This window comes from Haliotis rubra, unplaced genomic scaffold (assembly GCF_003918875.1).
Source record: "Haliotis rubra isolate DU_JTF1 unplaced genomic scaffold, ASM391887v1 Scf334, whole genome shotgun sequence".
NCBI classification, from domain to species: Eukaryota; Metazoa; Mollusca; class Gastropoda; order Lepetellida; family Haliotidae; genus Haliotis; species Haliotis rubra.
The window spans coordinates 135,343-154,402 of NW_025767007.1; the positions used below are offsets into that span (position 1 = coordinate 135,343).

Genomic DNA, 19,060 nt, shown 5'->3' on the forward strand with positions numbered 1-19,060 from the left:
TTTGAAGCTCTGTGTGATTTGATGACTATAATGTTCGAATTCCTATGAACATTCAGCTGTAAATTTAAGTTCAGTGTGAAGTATAGTGAAAGCGAAGGGTGGTATGGTATGGTGAAGACGTATGTTTGTGCCCTTAAACCTACAGTGGTCTTAGAATATACATGAGTGGGCGGAGCACAGACGTATTATGCATGGTCAGATATTCTGAAGCAAGGCGAAAGCATGGTGTGGTGTTTTGAAGTAAGGCTACTCAGGGTCTGTACGAGAACAGGCGAAGCATGGTGTGGTGTTTTGAAGTAAGGCGACACATGGTGAGATATTCTGAAGCAAGGCGAAACATGGTGTGGTGTTTTGAAGTAAGGCGAAACATGGTGTGGTGTTTTGAAGTAAGGCGAAGCATGGTGTGGTGTTTTGAAGTAAGGCGACACAAGGCGAAACATGGTGTGGTGTTTTGAAGTAAGGCGACAATGGTGACATGGTGCATGGGTGTTTTGAAGTAAGGCGAAGCATGGTGTGGTGTTTTGAGGTAAGGCGAAGCATGGTGTGTGTTGTTTTGGTGAGAAGGTGGTGTTTTGAAGTAAGGCGAAACATGGTGGTGGTGTTTTGAAGTAAGGCGAAACATGGTGTGGTGTTTTTGAAGTAAGGCGAAACATGGTGTGGTGTTTTTGAAGTGAAACAAGTAAGGCGACACATGGTGTTTGAAGTAAGGCGACAACATGGTTTTGAGGTAAGGCGAAACATGGTGTGGTGTTTTGAAGTAAGGCGACACATGGTGTGGTGTTTTGAAGTAAGGCGACACATGGTGTGGTGTTTTGAAGTAAGGCGAAGCATGGTGTGGTGTTTTGAAGTAAGGCGACACATGGTGTGGTGTTTTGAAGTAAGGCGAAACATGGTGTGGTGTTTTGAAGTAAGGCGACACATGGTGTGGTGTTTTGAAGTAAGGCGAAACATGGTGTGGTGTTTTGAAGTAAGGCGAAACATGGTGTGGTGTTTTGAAGTAAGGCGAAACATGGTGTGGTGTTTTGAAGTAAGGCGAAACATGGTGTGGTGTTTTGAAGTAAGGAGAAACATGGTGTGGTGTTTTGAGATAAGGCGAAACATGGTGTGGTGTTGAAGTAAGGCGAAACATGGTGTGGTGTTTTGAAGTAAGGCGAAACATGGTGTGGTGTTTTGAAGTAAGGTCGAAACATGGTGTGGTGTTTTGAAGTAAGGTGAAACATGGTGTGGTGTTTTGAAGTAGCCACTAATTCTGAAAACAGGAATTACGGTGAACTTTGGAATAGCACAACACAGCTGGGGCACTCAAAGGAACAACTTGTTTGTCTTCGTTGAAAGCCACTTCCCAAATTGTTTACCTGCACGCCTAATTCAGTATCATCAGATGTCAGGTTACATGTAGTATAGCACCAGCAATGCGAATGCGTTCAGTCAGAGTGAGTGAGTTTAGTTTTACGCCACATTTAGCAATATTCCAGCAACGTCACGGCAGGGGACACCAGAAATGGGCTTCACACAATATACCCATGTAGGGAATCGACCCTGGTCTTCGGCGTGACGAGCGAACGCTTTAACCACTAAGCTACCCCAACACCCCTGGTTCAGCCAGAGACCATATACTAATCATCATATGGTCTCTGGTTAACAGGTAAACAGACGGCGCATTATGCTACATCACATCATAATAACTCGTAGAATCAGTGTATTAAAAGTTTATTTCGTTGTTACTATATATTGTTAAACCCAAGTCCATATTCACAATAGCAGAAATCACAAACCATATAACATACAGTATCACATAGCTTCACATCGGGAGAACCTCTTGTCATCATACGCAGAATTCGTCTTCCTCCAATGTAAATATGGCAATATCCCAGTCACTCGAGTAAACAAACAAAATTAATTATAGCTTTGTTAGTACCAGATGTGAAAGGCACTGGATATTAAAGCACTTCTTTACATTCGTATGATATGTGAAAGATTTGATTACAAGTCATTCGTCACTTGATCATGAAACTCGCGCTTTCATATTCGCTCAGTCATTAAGCTCACTTCTTCATACACATAAAATACCTTACGCCAATAAAACCCTCAAGAACGTTTGTTGCCTTAAAAATAGAAATCAGAAAATGTAAATAATAAAACAAACCTTCCGTGTTTCTATTCATTAGATTCAGTATGTCGATGACAGGGCAAGAACGTGTTGTGAGATCTTTGTTGCGGTTATTATACATTGAATAAAAACATTAAAATGAAATTAAAATTTTAAACATTCACAACAACTCAACAAACAGATATAAGGTCGTTTGAAACGTAAGAGAACAACAGTCTTTGAACTTTTGATATCATGATCTTAGATTAAAACAGTATTATTTATTTCACAATATACAAAACATAGCAATGGATCTTCTTAATTTCGCCCAAAGGAGCCATGAATGGAATTTGTGTGGCGATTTCTTGTTCACGATTTCTTTCAAGGAAAAGTACTAAGGTCACAATATAAAAAGGCGCCCTGAACATGTTTGAGTATTGTGATGAGATATCGTCATACCCTCAGCACGTAAATGACAAGATACAAAATATGATTGTCTCAAAACATGGAGACGAACGTTATCGCACTCTGAAAGAGAATGAGTTGTAATGTAACAGAAACCGTCCACCATAATCCATAAAATAGTGATATATTTACGGGTAATATTGCTATCGGTATATTCCACTAAGTGGAGAATAAAGTGTGCCCCTCATCAGAATAACATGCACATGTTGTTACAAGCGATGACATGACGTTTAGCCACCATTCTTATAAAAAAATAAGAAGATTTATATATCTAAAGTTCGCAACGGTACTTATAAGACACCTTTTTTCCCTAAAGTACCCGGATGATGATGGTAAGAGACATGTTTGACGTACCGGATGTTGGCGAAAAGAAAAATGTTCACGAATAATGATAAGAGAACCACCTTATCGCCCCCAGAAACTATCACAGACTAGATGAAGGGTTTCTTTGCTATATACAGGTATTCACAAAGCATAAATTTACGGGAATGTGAAATTCGTAATATACTTCACATAAAGGTTCTGCATATGTCATATCACAAGCGATTAAAACTGAATTAATGTATTCTGTACATTCATACGTCGTGGAAGACTTTGATCACGTTGCCGAGTATGCATGTTCGACTCTACTCTTGGATCATAACGGGTTAATATACATGACCCTTTTTAATAGTACTTATACAATACTAATAGTACTTATACAATACTAATAGTACTTATACAATACTAATAGTATTTATACAATACAGGCGAACCTGTTACCTCGAAAGTGTTACTATCGAAATAATGCTTACGTCGAAGTTGGATATACTAGGTAATGATTACACCAAATGTCAATTTAACGAAGTCAAGGCTACATGGAAGGTCAATGTCACATACACAAGGTCAGGGTCACGAGGTAAAGGTAACAACGAATATGGTTGTGTCGTGATGTACATCTCGAGCACTAAATTGCCCCACCATACTGCTTTCGTTGCTATAAGCCTGTGACGTTAATTTATCTTTGATTAAGCCCAACATTTCATTTGATTTAACAACTTTGAGATAACAGGAGTAACTGTACATAATCCAGACATGGTTAAATATCACACAATCTATCAATCTATCAGCTATCAGATAATTTCAATAACAACACGAGAAAGTATGGGCCATTTATTAAATGCACATAACATTTCAAAAGCATTGATAAAAACGTACAAAATAATTTGTGACAATATCGTTTTGTGAAAGCGGTGAAATGTATAATACAAAGGCACTAATAAATGGTCAATATTTGATACTACTTCCGCAGACGAAGCACTGTTAAAGGGAGGTAAGTAGTGTCATTGCCAGAGGTAGGCTGAAGATGAACTATCTTCATGTAATATCTATGCCGTTGCCTAGTGCCAGATCAGGCATGTGTCACGTTCCTGAAGATGAGATGTAATAAATGGCAGTATCTTTACATTTAGAGGAAGAGTGAGAAACGACACGTTAATCACGCTAAACGAGTCCAGTAGCAATAACTCCATAGCATTTCATCACATATTGCCCACTTTCACAGCCCTCCTGTGACACAATTATCCGTTTGGTTGGATCTACCCTGGCGATACCCTATATTTTGATATTTGGAGAATACGTTTTGCACTGGCTGCTATTATCTATGTTCTTGATGATCACCTGATTCTTGTGACATCATAGAAACGTACCACTGTATTCAATATATGCCCGTGTGATATAGACTCGTTTTGCACAGGAAGTACGATGGGAGACCTAGCACATGTGAACAACAGTGATTACTTCAAGATGCCATCCTCTTTGCCAAGATGCTGATCCTTGAAGCGATTCCACAGATTATTGACCAGGTCCAAGGCAACTATGTGACCGGTGTTGTTTCGGACCGACCTGAGAAGAAACACTCCATCATCCCTGAGATAATGACTGACGAACTTCTGAAACAGTTTCTTCTCGTGACTGTCATCCGCCACATCGGCGAGACCAATGTACTTGGCAACGAACTGTTCACGTCGTCGTCGGAAGAAAATGTCAAAGACCCATTTGCCGAAGTTGACGACGGTGGCGCACATAAGAAATACCATCCAGAACCAGGCAAAGGCGTACATCTTCTCCACAAACAGGTTAATGGACAGGGCACACTGGACAGAGAACCGTTGGATGTTCTGGAGCTGCCGGATCTCAAAGTCACACATGGCCACCCGGGGAAAGTGCTCCCAGTCCTCCCAATGTCCCTTACTGTTCAGGATGCTCATGATCTCGAATCCATAGCTCCAGAAGTTCCACCCCAGAAATTTTGTCATCAGGAAGAACTGTCCAATGCAGTTGCAGACATTGAGGAACTTGCAGAACAGATACAAGCCAGTGAGAAACGTGCCGTGACGCTTGCCCAACACGAAACACAGTATACCCGATATCTTCTCACGCATGCGTATGAGGATATTGTACTTGTAGACCCTGTAAGTGACCAACCATCGGTCAATGAAGTGACCAATATTTTCAATCTTACCAGCACGTTCTTTTGGAGGAGACAGCATGGCTTCATCCGCCATTCTGACAATTTTCTGAACATTGATCCCCGAGTATGTCTTGACTTCTTTCCAGATGATATTGGGCACCTTGAAGAGGACGGCCTGGATGAGGAACATGACGGCCACCCAACGGTAGAAGCTGATGTCCCTCTCGAATCGATCCTCCACCTTGTAGGGGATGGGGTCGTCCAAGGGGACGTAGTACATGTGTGAGATCCAGCAGTAACCTTCTGTGTAACTGTGGTGGGAACCGGCAAACTGGGCTGGGGTCCAACAGTGGATGGGGTCACCCACGTACTGCTTAGCTCCTACCGCAACACCCAGGGCGGCGAATAACGCCACCGAGACGATGTGGTGGAGCTGGTCGACGCCATCGTCATCCCAGGAACCACGGGATACGGCGATCTTGCTGGCTACTTCCAGTAAAGTTCCTAACCTGAAATATACAATACATTCTCTTATAGATGTATAAACTAGCACATACGATGCAGGTTATGATACAAAGATACATCGGTTGTATTTATCAGTATCTGAGCTACAAGCTGAAATCCCTAAAATAGCCAGGGGAGGTTACGCTTTGGTGATCAAACAGAATGGGATGACACGTTGCATACAGATGCTCTTTCATTCCAACTACTGCCCACACTATGTTGCCATTGCGACCAGCTCATTCTCGTTGAACGACGAATAATAACTTACTCCTATTTGCTTTGAAGTTCCGAGTTTATGAGTGAGGAAGTATGGGTCTCCGATGATTTTAGCAATGATACAACATTATCACTGCGGGGAACACCAGAAATAGGCTTCACACATTTTACCCATGTTTGGAATCGAACACATATCTGTTCACACTTACATGGTTCTAAAGTTGGTAGATCACGTCCAAATGAGCTGAATAAGTGTTTGATCTAAACCTGCAAGAAAACAAAAACATATATCAGTCATGAAGCAACGGTAAATAACATGTAACCTCTATTAATACATGTAGATAGATAAATGAGCTAGGTCAGCGGCACATATATCGTCAATGATAGCGTGATAATACTTTTTTGATACAATATATAATCACACAGTGCAAGAGATACTATTAACAGTGAACCCTACACCGAACCCTTCATTTGTTTCAAGACGGTAGATATAAAGTCCAGGTTATATAGGTGATAGACAACTAGTGCTACCGCCATTACTCCGTTAAACGCCTGTGACCATTGGTTGCATGATACAAATTAAACATAATTCGTGAAATCGAAGCTGTTATAACTGTTATTAATAGATCATCGAACACCTGTATGGCGTGTGACGGGTCTATGTTTCGGGGCTGACAAGAGTACAGCTTCATATCGCCACGTTGTACACGGAATGTGTGACAGGTGCCCGTCATGATGGAGTACATTTGAGCAATGAATCATAAACGAGTCTGGGATATCACTCTGACTTACCTCATAGAAACTATAGAGAAAAATGAATTGGTTACCTTATGAATACACTCTATTTGAGAGTACACTATAGTCTTAGGTGCCACAGAGCATATATATAATAATAAACTCGATCAAATCTGCTTCCCTTTCTCATTTCTAGCATATAACAAGTCCCTCATCAGCTTTAATAGGTTGTACACTCATCATCGCTTATCAGCTCTAGCAGCCTATCCTCCCATCTGGGCATTAAGAGCCCTTTAAATACTCGTTCGTTCCCTTGTGAGATGTATTTAATATCATACACAACTTCATTTCACTAACTATGTGCTAGTATAGATAACTATATGGTTTCAACAACACTTTGTCAGTTTGAGTTGGAAATTTCCCTACATAAAATATCATAACAGTGTGTTGCTTGGAACTTGAGAAAATACACCATTCGGGGTCTTGTACCATGAGAAAATACATCCCTCAGCGTTCATTCTACTGTCGTTGATCCACATCCACGTTCATTCTACAAGCAAAACCTCAGAGAGATCCGTTCTCAGGTATAAATAGACCGGTACAGTCGGTCGACAAACACTGGACTGGTTGTACAACGCTGTCTTTGTGTGTGTGAGGGGAGGGGCGGTTAACAGTAGAATGTGAAACACCGTCCCTTTGTTGCAGTGCCAACTATAATGGTGCATTTTAAAAAATGAAACACACAGAGAGAGAGAGAGAGAGAGAGAGAGAGAGAGAGAGAGAGAGAGAGAGAGAGAGAGAGAGAGAGAGAGAGAGAGAGAGAGAGAGAGAGAGAGAGAGAGAGAGAGAGAGAGAGAGAGAGAGAGAGAGAGAGAGAGAGAGAGAGAGAGATAGATTTCATGAGTTGAACTGTACAAAGGCTTCTGTCCACGGCTACAAAATCTCTGGCAAAAGTTGCTCGAGATCATATTATATGTACCATAGTGCTTTTCAAGCTCACAACTCCACTCTTTAAGGATTTAAATTATAGTATTTTAAGGCCAAACGTTGATTCTGCAAAGACTCTCATAGATAGTGATTCTCCATATAATCAACACCAACATACTCTTGTGTTCCAGTTATTACTTATCACTGGCAAAAGTTGCTCGAGATCTTATTATCATTGTGTTTTACAAGCTGACAACTCAAACCTATTTCTTTAAGGATTTAAATTATGGTATATAAAGGCTAAAGATTAATCTCTACGTAGACTTTTATATCTGGTGATTCACCATATAATCAACACCAACGTGATCATGTTTTCCAGTTACCAGTAAATTAACACTATCACACTTGAGAAGCAAGTTCTATTTGCTTAAGCTTTCGCGTCCAGATATCTTCTGACGATATCATGAGCGCATGCGCAATGCATCAGCCCGTAAGAACGTCACAAGCCCAGTGGGAACTAAAGCCATAAAAGTCTATCTTATATCAAACATGACATGATTTTCGATGAGGTCGAAACTAATAGCACTGTATACCTAAACGTCAGCCGGACAGACATTGGAGATAAATAACTGGCCAAGAAACGGCTTTACGGCTGATTGAGCACATATCTGGAGTGAAATGATCCGATGTTCTGGGTAATTACTCAACCTGCCACAAACTTCCTCCCTCACATGCATGACTGAGTCTAGGCCATGACGACACGCCGACGACGCCAGGACAGGTTTACCTATCTGAACTTGACGGTGTTTGTCGAGCTGTTCCGAATGAGTTAACGCCATTTTAAACTGTTTCCGGTTTATCACAGTGTGCCAGTTTGGCGTTGGTGGAAGCCTAAGACGTTAACCACTGTAGGGAAACCCGAGCACATGATGCTGATGAACCAAGGACCATAATCGGATTGAAGCTGAGATTAGAACTAGCCATCTTCGGGTACTGGCAGCTAAAATTGAGTCAACTGAGCCTCCTTTGCACGTTCAGTATGGTTCTCGTTGATGTCAGCAGAGTGGTACATGTCTGAATCATGCATCATCGTAGGCTTTCATCCCACACGAAGCAGAAATGCCATGCCGTAAGTGAAACACGATGCAAGCGACGTTAAACCGACCCAGTTCTACAAAGGCGTTTCATAAATCTGTAATACTTCGAAACTTTCCCCTCCGTGGCTACAAAATATATGACAAAGTAAATCACAAAATTAGGGCTATATTCTGTGTGTCCGAAGGTGAGAATCTAACTGTATGTGGATGTGTTTTCCGAGTCATGTTATTGGTATACCAACGAAGATGGGACCGCATATCTGTGAAATATGTTTCAATTGTAATAAATTAATAATGTGTGTGCTTATATTGTGCTACTTCCATACCCAAGGTGTATGCTCAAGCGCTAACATTAGCCCGCCCAATGGATCAGTGTGCACTACAACTCAAGTTGACTGTGAGGCGCTAGAAGATTAACAGTCATGAACATCTCACACCACCGGGTACCCATTTACTGCGGGTTGCGCAGAGACAATTTTGACTAAGACGAGACTACATGACTTACACGTGCTTAGTTCCCCAGAAACTCTCAGGTGTCAATCTGCCAGACATGGTCACCCATCCAAGGATTCTCCGCGACCATCGTTGAAAAACTTGAACTGATTAGTGACCTGCGTTCTTTGAGAGACCAGTGTTTGTTTTCAGGATAAATCCTAGCCAAAAAGGTTTATGAATGGACTAGGAATTGCGTCACTGGCGTCACAATCCGCCCCCATGGTGAATCCCGGTAGCAACAGGTGCCCGACAACCTACACTTGTCGCACGGGATACTCGAGTAACTTCAGGATCGGCATCTGAACAACGTGCCTGCTAACACAGTGGGTCGTATATTTAGGAAGGCTGAGACAGTACAATGTCATGTTATCTGGAGGTCGATATATAATGTTGTAAATCTATCGGTTGCCGACTTGTCTGTGCTTGTCAATATCCTAGGTTAGATCAGGTAGATAACACTGCTAATAAGCCCACATTCTTCAGTCCCACGCCTGTGTGAGACGACATAGCTTGAGGCAGACACACACACGTAGAACAAATACAGCCCACAATGTGCAAAGCCCGTGGTGACCCACTTGGGATTGTATATCCAACTTTCTTTCTTAGAGTGCAGAAATATAGGAAGGGCGTTTTAAATGTATTTTGATGAGAGGTAGAACTTAAAGCGGCAAAGGGACGTTTTCTTACATAGCAAAGGGTTGTGGTAAATATTGTTGGTTGATTTCTTTACTGATTCTAAGACCGTACTCTTTATTTCACTCCAATATGATAATATAATAAAGAAGGCATAAACTGAAAATAACTAACGTAAAAAAATGGCAAATTTCCCTCCAAATTTAAATTTTAACTTAATGTCAGCTATGAAAATATTTCTATGAATGAAGCCTCAAGTCTCTAAGGTGAAATCGGTATGTGGATAGGATGTTAAAGCTGAAAAGGGTGGGGTCTGTGCTGCTAGAGACGTGAATGGTTGGTTGGTTGTTTGGCTTGTTGTTTAACGTCGACTCAGCAATATTCCAGCTATATGGCGGCAGTCTGTAAATAATCGAGTCTGGATCAGACAATCCGGTGATCAACAGCATGAGCATCGATCTACGCAACTGGGATACGATGACATGTCAACCAAGTCCCGTAAGTCGCCTCTTACGATAAGCATGGGTTACTGAAGACCAATTCTAACCCTGGATCTTCACGGGTAGATGTGAATGGGGTGAGCATGGGGTGTTAAAGCTGAAAAGCGTCGGGTGAGGAATGAGGATGATTGTTCAATCAATTATACGTTCTGGGGTCGGTAAAAGATAAGAATCATTTCTAATCTGGAAATCCGAATGGGAAGACCAGGGGGAGTTTAGTGTAAAACCCTGTGACATACGTGTGAGTGATTGAGTATGATTTTACACCGCTGTTAGCAATATTACAGCAAGATCACGGCGGGGGACACCAGAAATGGGCTTCACACATTGTACCCATGTGGGGAATCGAACCCCGGGTCTTCGGCGTAATGAGCGGACGCTTTAACCACCAGGCGACATACATGTTATGAAAGAGGTACGTATAATTCTTATATTCAATTACATCGCATCACAGGAAGATGGCCTGCTGGACAACGGTACAAGGATTTGTTTTGAAACGTCGCACTCACGAGACGTTATTAATGCAGCTTGTTCAATACGGAAGTGATACAGGTTTGAGTGAGTGAGTTTAGTTTTATGCCGCTTTTAGCAATATTCCAGCAATATTACGGCGGGGGACATCATTAATGTGCTTCACAAATCAGACGAATCGAACCCGGGTCTTCGGCGTGGATACAGGAAGACAAATATAGAAACATAATATAGGTGAACATGGGATTCGAACCCACAGGTGAGTGAGTATGGCTTTACGCAGCTTCTAGCAATATTCCTGCAATACCACGGCGGGGGACACCAGAAATGGGCTTCACCCATTGTACCCATACGATGAATCGAACCCTGGTCTTCAGTGTGGCTAGAGGACACTTTAACCATTAGGCCACCCCACTGCCCCTCGAACCGACGAGCTTAGGTTTTTGATTTTGATACAACTGTGAAATAAACGACTGTCACCGTATATCTGAAACAAACTGTCCTTCGTGAACATGGAATATGGTCTTTCATGCTGTGGTCACTTCCGGTCAGTACATCTGATATGACCTGGAGCCGATAAATGACAATTGGCTCACATCGTGAAATTAATCAGGAAATAAGACGAAGTAAACGTCTGCTTAAAGCCCCGCGTAGGCAGAATCTGTACAAATATCCCCATGCTACACTTGTATGTCAACATTGGTCATTATAATGTATGAGGAGGATTTAGCGTCTCATCGTGCGCGACAACGTGTCTCCTTGTTCATACGATCAACCAATAGCTGACTGATCCTGACCTGAGTTCTTGAGCTAGATCATCGCGACCTGTCTGCGGCGATAAACAACATCCCATCTATCGGTCACTGGCTACAGTCGATGTTCCTGGAATGTCACCCAGAAGGAACATAGGATTCAGTTTCCCCATAGTATTGGTTTACTACCTCTTATAATGGCGTCTCACCTTTCTCCGTCGGAAAGAGTTCCTTCCGTTCCCCAACTCCAAACCTAACCCTAAAAACTTAAATTTTGGACTTTTAATCATTTTGTGAGTTCTCTAGTAATTGTTGTGTTAAGTTTTGTTTATAATTCTAGAATATTTATACATATTATTTGGGATGGGGGAACGGGAGGACTCTTACCTCTCCGTCAGCCCAAAGACGCGATGAAACAGTTTCCCCTCAACTCTGCACTCCTCTACTCACGATCTACTGTACATCCAAGACACATGTCCAACGAGACGCGCCACGGTCTACTTGCTCCCACATGCATCAGTCACACAGAATTCTTTTTAATGTGACCTCAACTGCCGTGATCTCCATGTATAATGGATTCCGAGAACAACAAGAAGTAGATGTAGGAAGTAGATTTACACGTGGGACCCAGAGCATGGGGTGTCGCTGGATTGCCACACATATTACAACACATTACAACATACCCTTGAGACAGTAAACACTTTAACGAGCGAGGATTAACTCAGCCCTGATCCATGGATATCTTATTAGCTTATTCACCACACAAAGGTAGATGCCCGGCAAGCAGACCAAACAAAGCCCGTCAACACAGTCAGGTTAGAGTGGCGCTGGTGGACAACAGTGAGAGAACTCGCCCGGGGGATGGGGGAGTCGGGGTGTGGGATCTCAGTGATAATTCTTCTGTATTTCATTGTCTCTTGCTACAGTCACGCCTGTCTCGTCGAGGTGTTCTGACAAGCGGAAATTATGTAACCTATTCAGCAATACGATAATCCTATTGTATGGGATATCAACAAGGCGAGGCGGCCCTACCTTGTGACATGTTCCGCACCTTCAATTTACCTGTCAGTAGGTAGAGAGAGGGACCTCTAATTACCTGGCCCAGCAGAAACCTGTTGTCATCAAAGAAACGTGTTTGCTTGACCAGAATGTCTAGCTGAGAGCAGTACAGATACGTGAAATGTTCCCTGACCTGTTTCCGTTGTCTTGTGGACGTTAAAAAATGCGCTTCTGCGGGGAAATGCAGTGACACGATCAAGCCGGTGTCTGCTTTATCTATTCGGTATTTTGACTAATACAACTGATTAAAATTATATAAATAAAATGTCAAAGGAATCAACATCTGGAGTGAGTGAGTATGGCTTTGCGCCCTTTTTAGCGGCGGGGGACACAAGAAATGGGCTAACAAATTGTACCCATGTAGGGAATCGAACCCGGGCCTTCGGCGTGACGAGCGGACGCTTTAACCATTAGGCTACCCCACCGCCCAGTAACATCCAGGATAACAAAACCAAGGAAAACAATGATAGAAGAAGTGAAGAAGGCGATCCCTTGAAGATTAATATCATTTAGGGTGTAGACATTATATTTATATACAGGATTGACGAAGATGATATCATCTAGAACGTAGACATAATATACTGGGTTATCGAGGATGATATAATCTTGAATGAGGATATAACATACTGGGTTGTCGAGGATATCATCTAGAATGCGGACATAATATGCAGGATTGTCGAGGATGATATCATCTAGAATGTGGACATAATATACAGGATTGTCGAGGATGATATCTAGAATGTAGACAATATACAGGATTGTCGAGGATGATATCCTCTTGAATGAGGATATAATATTCAGGGTTGTCGAGGATATCATCTCGAATGCGGACATAATATACAGGATTGTCGAGGATGATATCTAGAATGTAGACAATATACAGGATTGACGAGGATGATATCATCTAGAATGTGGACATAATATACAGGATTGACGAGGATGATATCTAGAATGTAGACAATATACAGGATTGTCGAGGATGATATCCTCTTGAATGAGGATATAATAATCAGGGTTGTCAAGGATATCTTCTAGAATGCGGATATAATATACAGGATTGTCGAGGATGATATCATCTAGAATGTAGACAATATACAGGATTTCGAGGATGATATCATCTAGAATGTGGACATAATATACAGGATTGTCGAGGATGATATCATCTAGAATGTAGACAATATACAGGATTGTGAAGGGTGATATCGTTTAGGATGTAGACATAACATACTGGATCGTCGAAGTGATATCATAAAGGATGAAGACATAATATACTGGATTGTCGAGGATGATATCATTTAGAATGTAGACATAATATACTGTGTTATAGAGGATGATATCATCTGGAATGCGGACATAATATACAGTGTGGTCGAGGATATCATCTAGAATGCGGACAATATACAGTATTGTCGAGGTTGTTATCATCTAGAATGCGGACATAATATACAGGATTGTTGAGGATGATATCATCTAGAACATAGGCAATATACAGGATTGTCGAGGATGATATCGTTTAGGGTGTAGACATAATATACTGGATAATCAAGGATATCAATTATAAAGGAGCCATATATACTGTATAATCGACAAAAATGAAAGTCTCCCTACACACACAATCATGATCTGAATCCAAACTCAAACGACAAGCATATTCTGGCTTTTCGAAACAAACGCGATTAAGTCATGATGAAAATATTCCCAGAATGTACTAATCACTGTGACAAAACATGTCTAATGTCGCCGACACAATTTGTTAACACGTTAGGTGTAACAGTTCTCCGTCTGGGAAACCTCCGTCTGCGGTGTGTGCATCGCTTTCTGACAATGCAACTATCTAGGAGCGACAGCACGGTCCATATGTATAGTTCGAGGTATGACAGAACACCCTACAATGACAGTTGTATATGTCAACAAATCATTATCGGAGTTATTTAACATCTGCTCTCATTCCTGACAAATCATTAAAGTACACCCACCATGTTGGCAGGTTGGCTATTCACTTGTGTGAGAATGGAGCCATGTGAATGTGGACAAGTGGGTCATGCTACCATGATGAAGGCGGCCTTTCACCTGTGAAAACTTACCTCGAGGAGACAGGTAGTCAAGCAGAAAGTTCACCTCACAAAGTATCACGACATTCTGACGTTGTGTAAAACACCGTGTATATCTTTTCCAAGATGTAAGTCCAAGTCTGGATAACCGCTATCGCTTAAAAAAGTTGTTTCGGTTTGAAACTTATCTTGACATTTTGCCACTTTCGACTGTGTGATTGTCCCCTCGCGTTGGTGTACCTGACCCCTGACCTCTGAACTCTTGTGACCACCGAAGAATGCGAGAACACGATTCTGATTGGCTGGGTAAGCTATTTGTGTTGGAAGGGTGTATCTAAATACGAACGGGCCGGTTGAGTCAATACATAATAAACGTCAAACTTATTATATATTTTCTTGGGCCAGGCTTACAAAATTTGTTAATATTTGAATTTTAATGCCCAAACTGTAATGTGTATATTTATAAACTTGTCAACATTCGGTTGTTGTGCAGGTATGTCACTATGTAGGTGTATGCATCGGCTTCGCTGATCACGATGACGTGGGCGGGAGGGAGTGTGACAGAACAACAGAATTTCAGTCTCGCGACAGCCAAAACCCCATACCGTTATCTGACAACAGTACACGGAGTTCAAAGTTTAATAATTACATGTTTATAGGAAGGGTTGGATTGTGATATAAAATATCCGTAGATGCAGGGGGAATATATGGAGGATATTATATGAGTGCCCTTGTCATACTATGTTTACGACACGAGTGCCTAAATGTTTGCATTTCCAGAGCGAGAGCGAGGGATATACCGATATTTAGGCACGAGTGTAGTAAACATAGTATGATATGGGCACGAATATAATATTCTATTTATTACCGAAGTCGTTAAATTGAGGAAAATAAACCCAAATCTACTTTCAAACATAGGCTGGCTGCCCGCCGTCGCCGCATATATGACGCAACGTCATAGAAGAAACGTGACGTCATAGCATCGTTCATGACGTCACATCACCATGGCAAAGTGATATTTTGCCCTAGGGCATCATATGAAACTATGAAAACTATGATATTTTCGCCCTCGTAGGTAATAAATAAGCATATACACTACCAGGTTGAGACTAAAAGGAGGTCCACTGGCATACATGCAGCGGTTAAAAGATGTCCCATACACGTCTCACGTGTTTTGAAATATTTCAATCTGATTATGACACAAAAATATCATTAATATCGCTGTCATCAAATGTACGTTGAACTGCACCCACGGGCACCCACAGATAGGTGGATAGATAGATAGATGTCGAGAAACACTTCGGAAACATTTCTAAAGCTAGGTACATCTTACGCCCGTGATTCAACATGTTGCATGTTAATGTATGGTATATTACGTCCGCTTCACTGAGTATGAAAACTGTTCCACAATGAGTGAGTTTAGTTTTGTGCCGCACTCAACAATATTCCAGCTACATGGTGGCAGTCGGTAAATAATCGAGCCTGGACCAGACAGACCAGTGATCAACAGCATGAGCATCGATCTACTGGGATATGATGTCTTGTCTACCAAGTCAGCGAGCCTGACCACCCGATCCCGTTAGTCGTCTCTTACGACAAGCATGAGTTACTGAAGATCAATTCTAACCCGGATCGTCACGGGTTCAACAATGACACTTCCACATTTCAGTATACTTTCAGACAAGCAGTCCTTCTTAGCATTGCTAGTGCCACCGACCACTGATTTATCTGGTATGGACTCAATTATATCCTGCCATGGCGGGGTGGTGGGGGTAGCCTCGTGGTTAAAGCGTTTGTTCGTCACGCCGAAGACCCGAGTTTGATTCCCAACATGGGTACAATATGCCAGTCCCCACCGTGATATTTACTGAAATATTGCTAAAAACTAAACTAAACTAAACTAAACTCCCTCAGACATCCCTGCCATGATATAATTAGAATATTTCTGTCTGCGGTAAGATAACATTTTAAACTTCTCCATATTCCTGAGTTTCCAACAGAAATTCATCATGATTAAACATGGGATTAAACCAGATTGACAAGTTTTTCGGTTAATTATTTTTCCTTATGATAATAAACAATTTTGAATTGTTATGTTTCACTATTCTTCACTTCCATTTTTGGTGATAAATTAATGCTCACGAAACAGGCATCATGTCTTTGATTTCTCCCACATTGAAATGTTTTTATTGTTTCATTCAGAGTTCTTTGTTAACAAAACTCCTTCATTTTAACATGTACACATGTTTGCAGTTTAAATTGCACAATTGTATTATATTGATTATATATGTGATTCCAAATTTTAACTGGTAATATGTATTTGGCATAGACTGGTTCCAGCAAGTTGAAACGCATATAATTAAGTCTAGCGAGACCTTGTTATTTATATACATGATTTATGTGTGCTATCAAACTTGTGCCCAAAAGATTTTGTACTAAATATATGTATTTACGTTTGTGATATAAGTCAGTGTGAAAGTAAATACTTTTCAAGATCAAAGAACTACCGTCTCTTTCTTTATTCTAATATCCTTGTATGTGAGACTTCAGTCCATGTATTCATTTATATATGGCCACATCATGTGAGGCGCGTCGATGGGGTAGCCTAATGGGTAAAGCGTCCGCTCGTCACGCCGAAGACCCGGGTTCGATTCCCCACATGGGCACAATGTGTTAAGCCCATTTCTGGTGTCCCCCGCCGTGATATTGCTGGAATATTGCTAAAAGCGGCGTAAAACTAAACTCAGTCAGTCAGTCAGCTGTTGTGACCACCTGATTACAGGTGTCAAGCTTGAGTTACTGGGGACCCATTCTGCCCAAGAAATAACTCTCTCAATACATTTCTATTGTAATTTCTACTAAAATTACATTGCCACAAATGCCTGCCATTTTTAGTTACCATTAGACTGCATTTTGATATTACAAGTAAGTGAGTGAGTTTAGATTAACACCGCACTCAGCAATATTCCAGCTATAATCGAGTCTGGACAGAAAATCCAGTGATCAATTGCATGAACATCTATCTACGCAATTGGGATACGATGACATGTGTCAACCATGTCAGCGAGCATGACCACCACGCTGCTGAAGATCAATTCTAACCAGGATCTTCACGGGTCTGATATTTACAATTTTACTTAGCGTTATTGTGGCAGTGTTGTATATATGTCTGTATTTTTATATTTGTATACATATAATGTTGTAATAAAACAATGTATTACTTTTACTGTGATTTACAGAATATAATAAACTTGTTTTCTACTTAGCTCCTGGTTGACTTTTCATTAATTCAACTTTGTTATTATTTAACTGTCTTAAGGTAGCTGTGGGTTAAGGCCTCCATATAGCTGGAATATCCCTAAGTGCCAGGTAAAACTAAACTCATTCACTCCAGTGGGTTAAGATTGTATAACTTGGGTCACTCCTTTGTTTAAGACAGCTTACGCCTGATTGGCCTTGTGTGAAATACTTATGCTCAGCTGGTCACCAGCACAGCACACAAGCCACGGTAGACTGAACAAACCTGATGTTCTTACAGGTAGGTTATGTATTTTGCATGTTTTTACAATTATGTACATTTATCATCCAAAACTGTGTTCCACAGGAGATATCGCTTGTGTGAGATATCGTTTTGGAGATATCGTTTTGACAGTAGATTTTGTACAATGCCCTGACAATGCTATGACGTCATGTACTTGATGACGTCACAATGCTATGACATCGCTGCACTGCAAGTCTAATGGCAGTACCGTGTTCAGAGATGTACATTTTTCATTGAAAATTAATGAAGAGTGATTTTTGATGATAAATAGAATCTCACCCTTGTGTCTTCTGATATCAAATATATCAACACCCGTTGATAAAGTAAAAATATCCTCGGCAAGCCTCGGATATTTGTTACTTTATCAACTCGTGTTGATATAATTGATATCAGAAGACACGAGGGTGAAATTCTCTATGTATATAGTCCTTAACCAATTATAGTGAAATAATGTTTTAATATTATCTATATAATAAATACAGATATAACCAAATGTGATTTAACTAGAGCAGTAAGTCTAAATACCATTAATTCACAAATGTCAGCTGGTCATCTTTTCACTTGCCTATTTTTGTCTTTGAGAATGTGAGGGAAAGACTTCCGCCAGTATCCCCCCTTAAATTTCATTTTGCAAGTGTGTGTGTGTGTGTGTGTGTGTGTGTGTGTGTGTGTGTGTGTGTGTGTGTGTGTGTGTGTGTGTGTGTGTGTGTGTGTGTGTGTGTGTGTGTGTGAAGCATTTATATAATAGTACATGAATATATATCCTTTTCCCTGAATGTATACAGGGTATATAATTTTTTCCTCATTTTTCATCATTTAGGAGATATGGGCAGAAGTCTTACCCTCTTTGTGTGTTTATTACACTAGTCTTGATGCATATCACATGTATACATAGTCAGTGTAGTTTATAACACAATCCTTGAATGTATTTGATAATCATACCATGGATATCAATATATACTCATGGAAACAAATAAGGGAACACATGAAAGTACAAGTGTTACTTTGTTATTATGATTACACAATGCCATTTAGAAAGTGGTCAAATGTAACATGTTATATTAGGGATTACA

General features: G+C 40.9%; 1 protein-coding gene across 2 annotated transcripts; it reads right to left on the reverse strand.

Moving 5' to 3' along the window:
- Positions 1-1,694: 1,694 nt before the first annotated feature.
- LOC124284326 (innexin unc-9-like) lies at positions 1,695-14,712 on the reverse strand. 2 transcript variants are annotated; one of them, XM_046720407.1, is made up of 3 exons: positions 14,480-14,712; positions 5,936-5,993; positions 1,695-5,515 (listed from the first exon to the last, which is right to left on the reverse strand). In XM_046720407.1, coding segments are annotated over exons 2-3 (1,188 nt in total). In that variant the 5' UTR covers positions 5,938-5,993; positions 14,480-14,712; the 3' UTR covers positions 1,695-4,329. The 2 variants fall into 2 exon arrangements, with proteins under 2 accessions (XP_046576363.1, XP_046576364.1); XM_046720408.1 differs by lacking the exon at positions 14,480-14,712 and adding an exon at positions 11,724-11,965.
- Between the last annotated feature and the right edge of the window lie 4,348 nt (positions 14,713-19,060).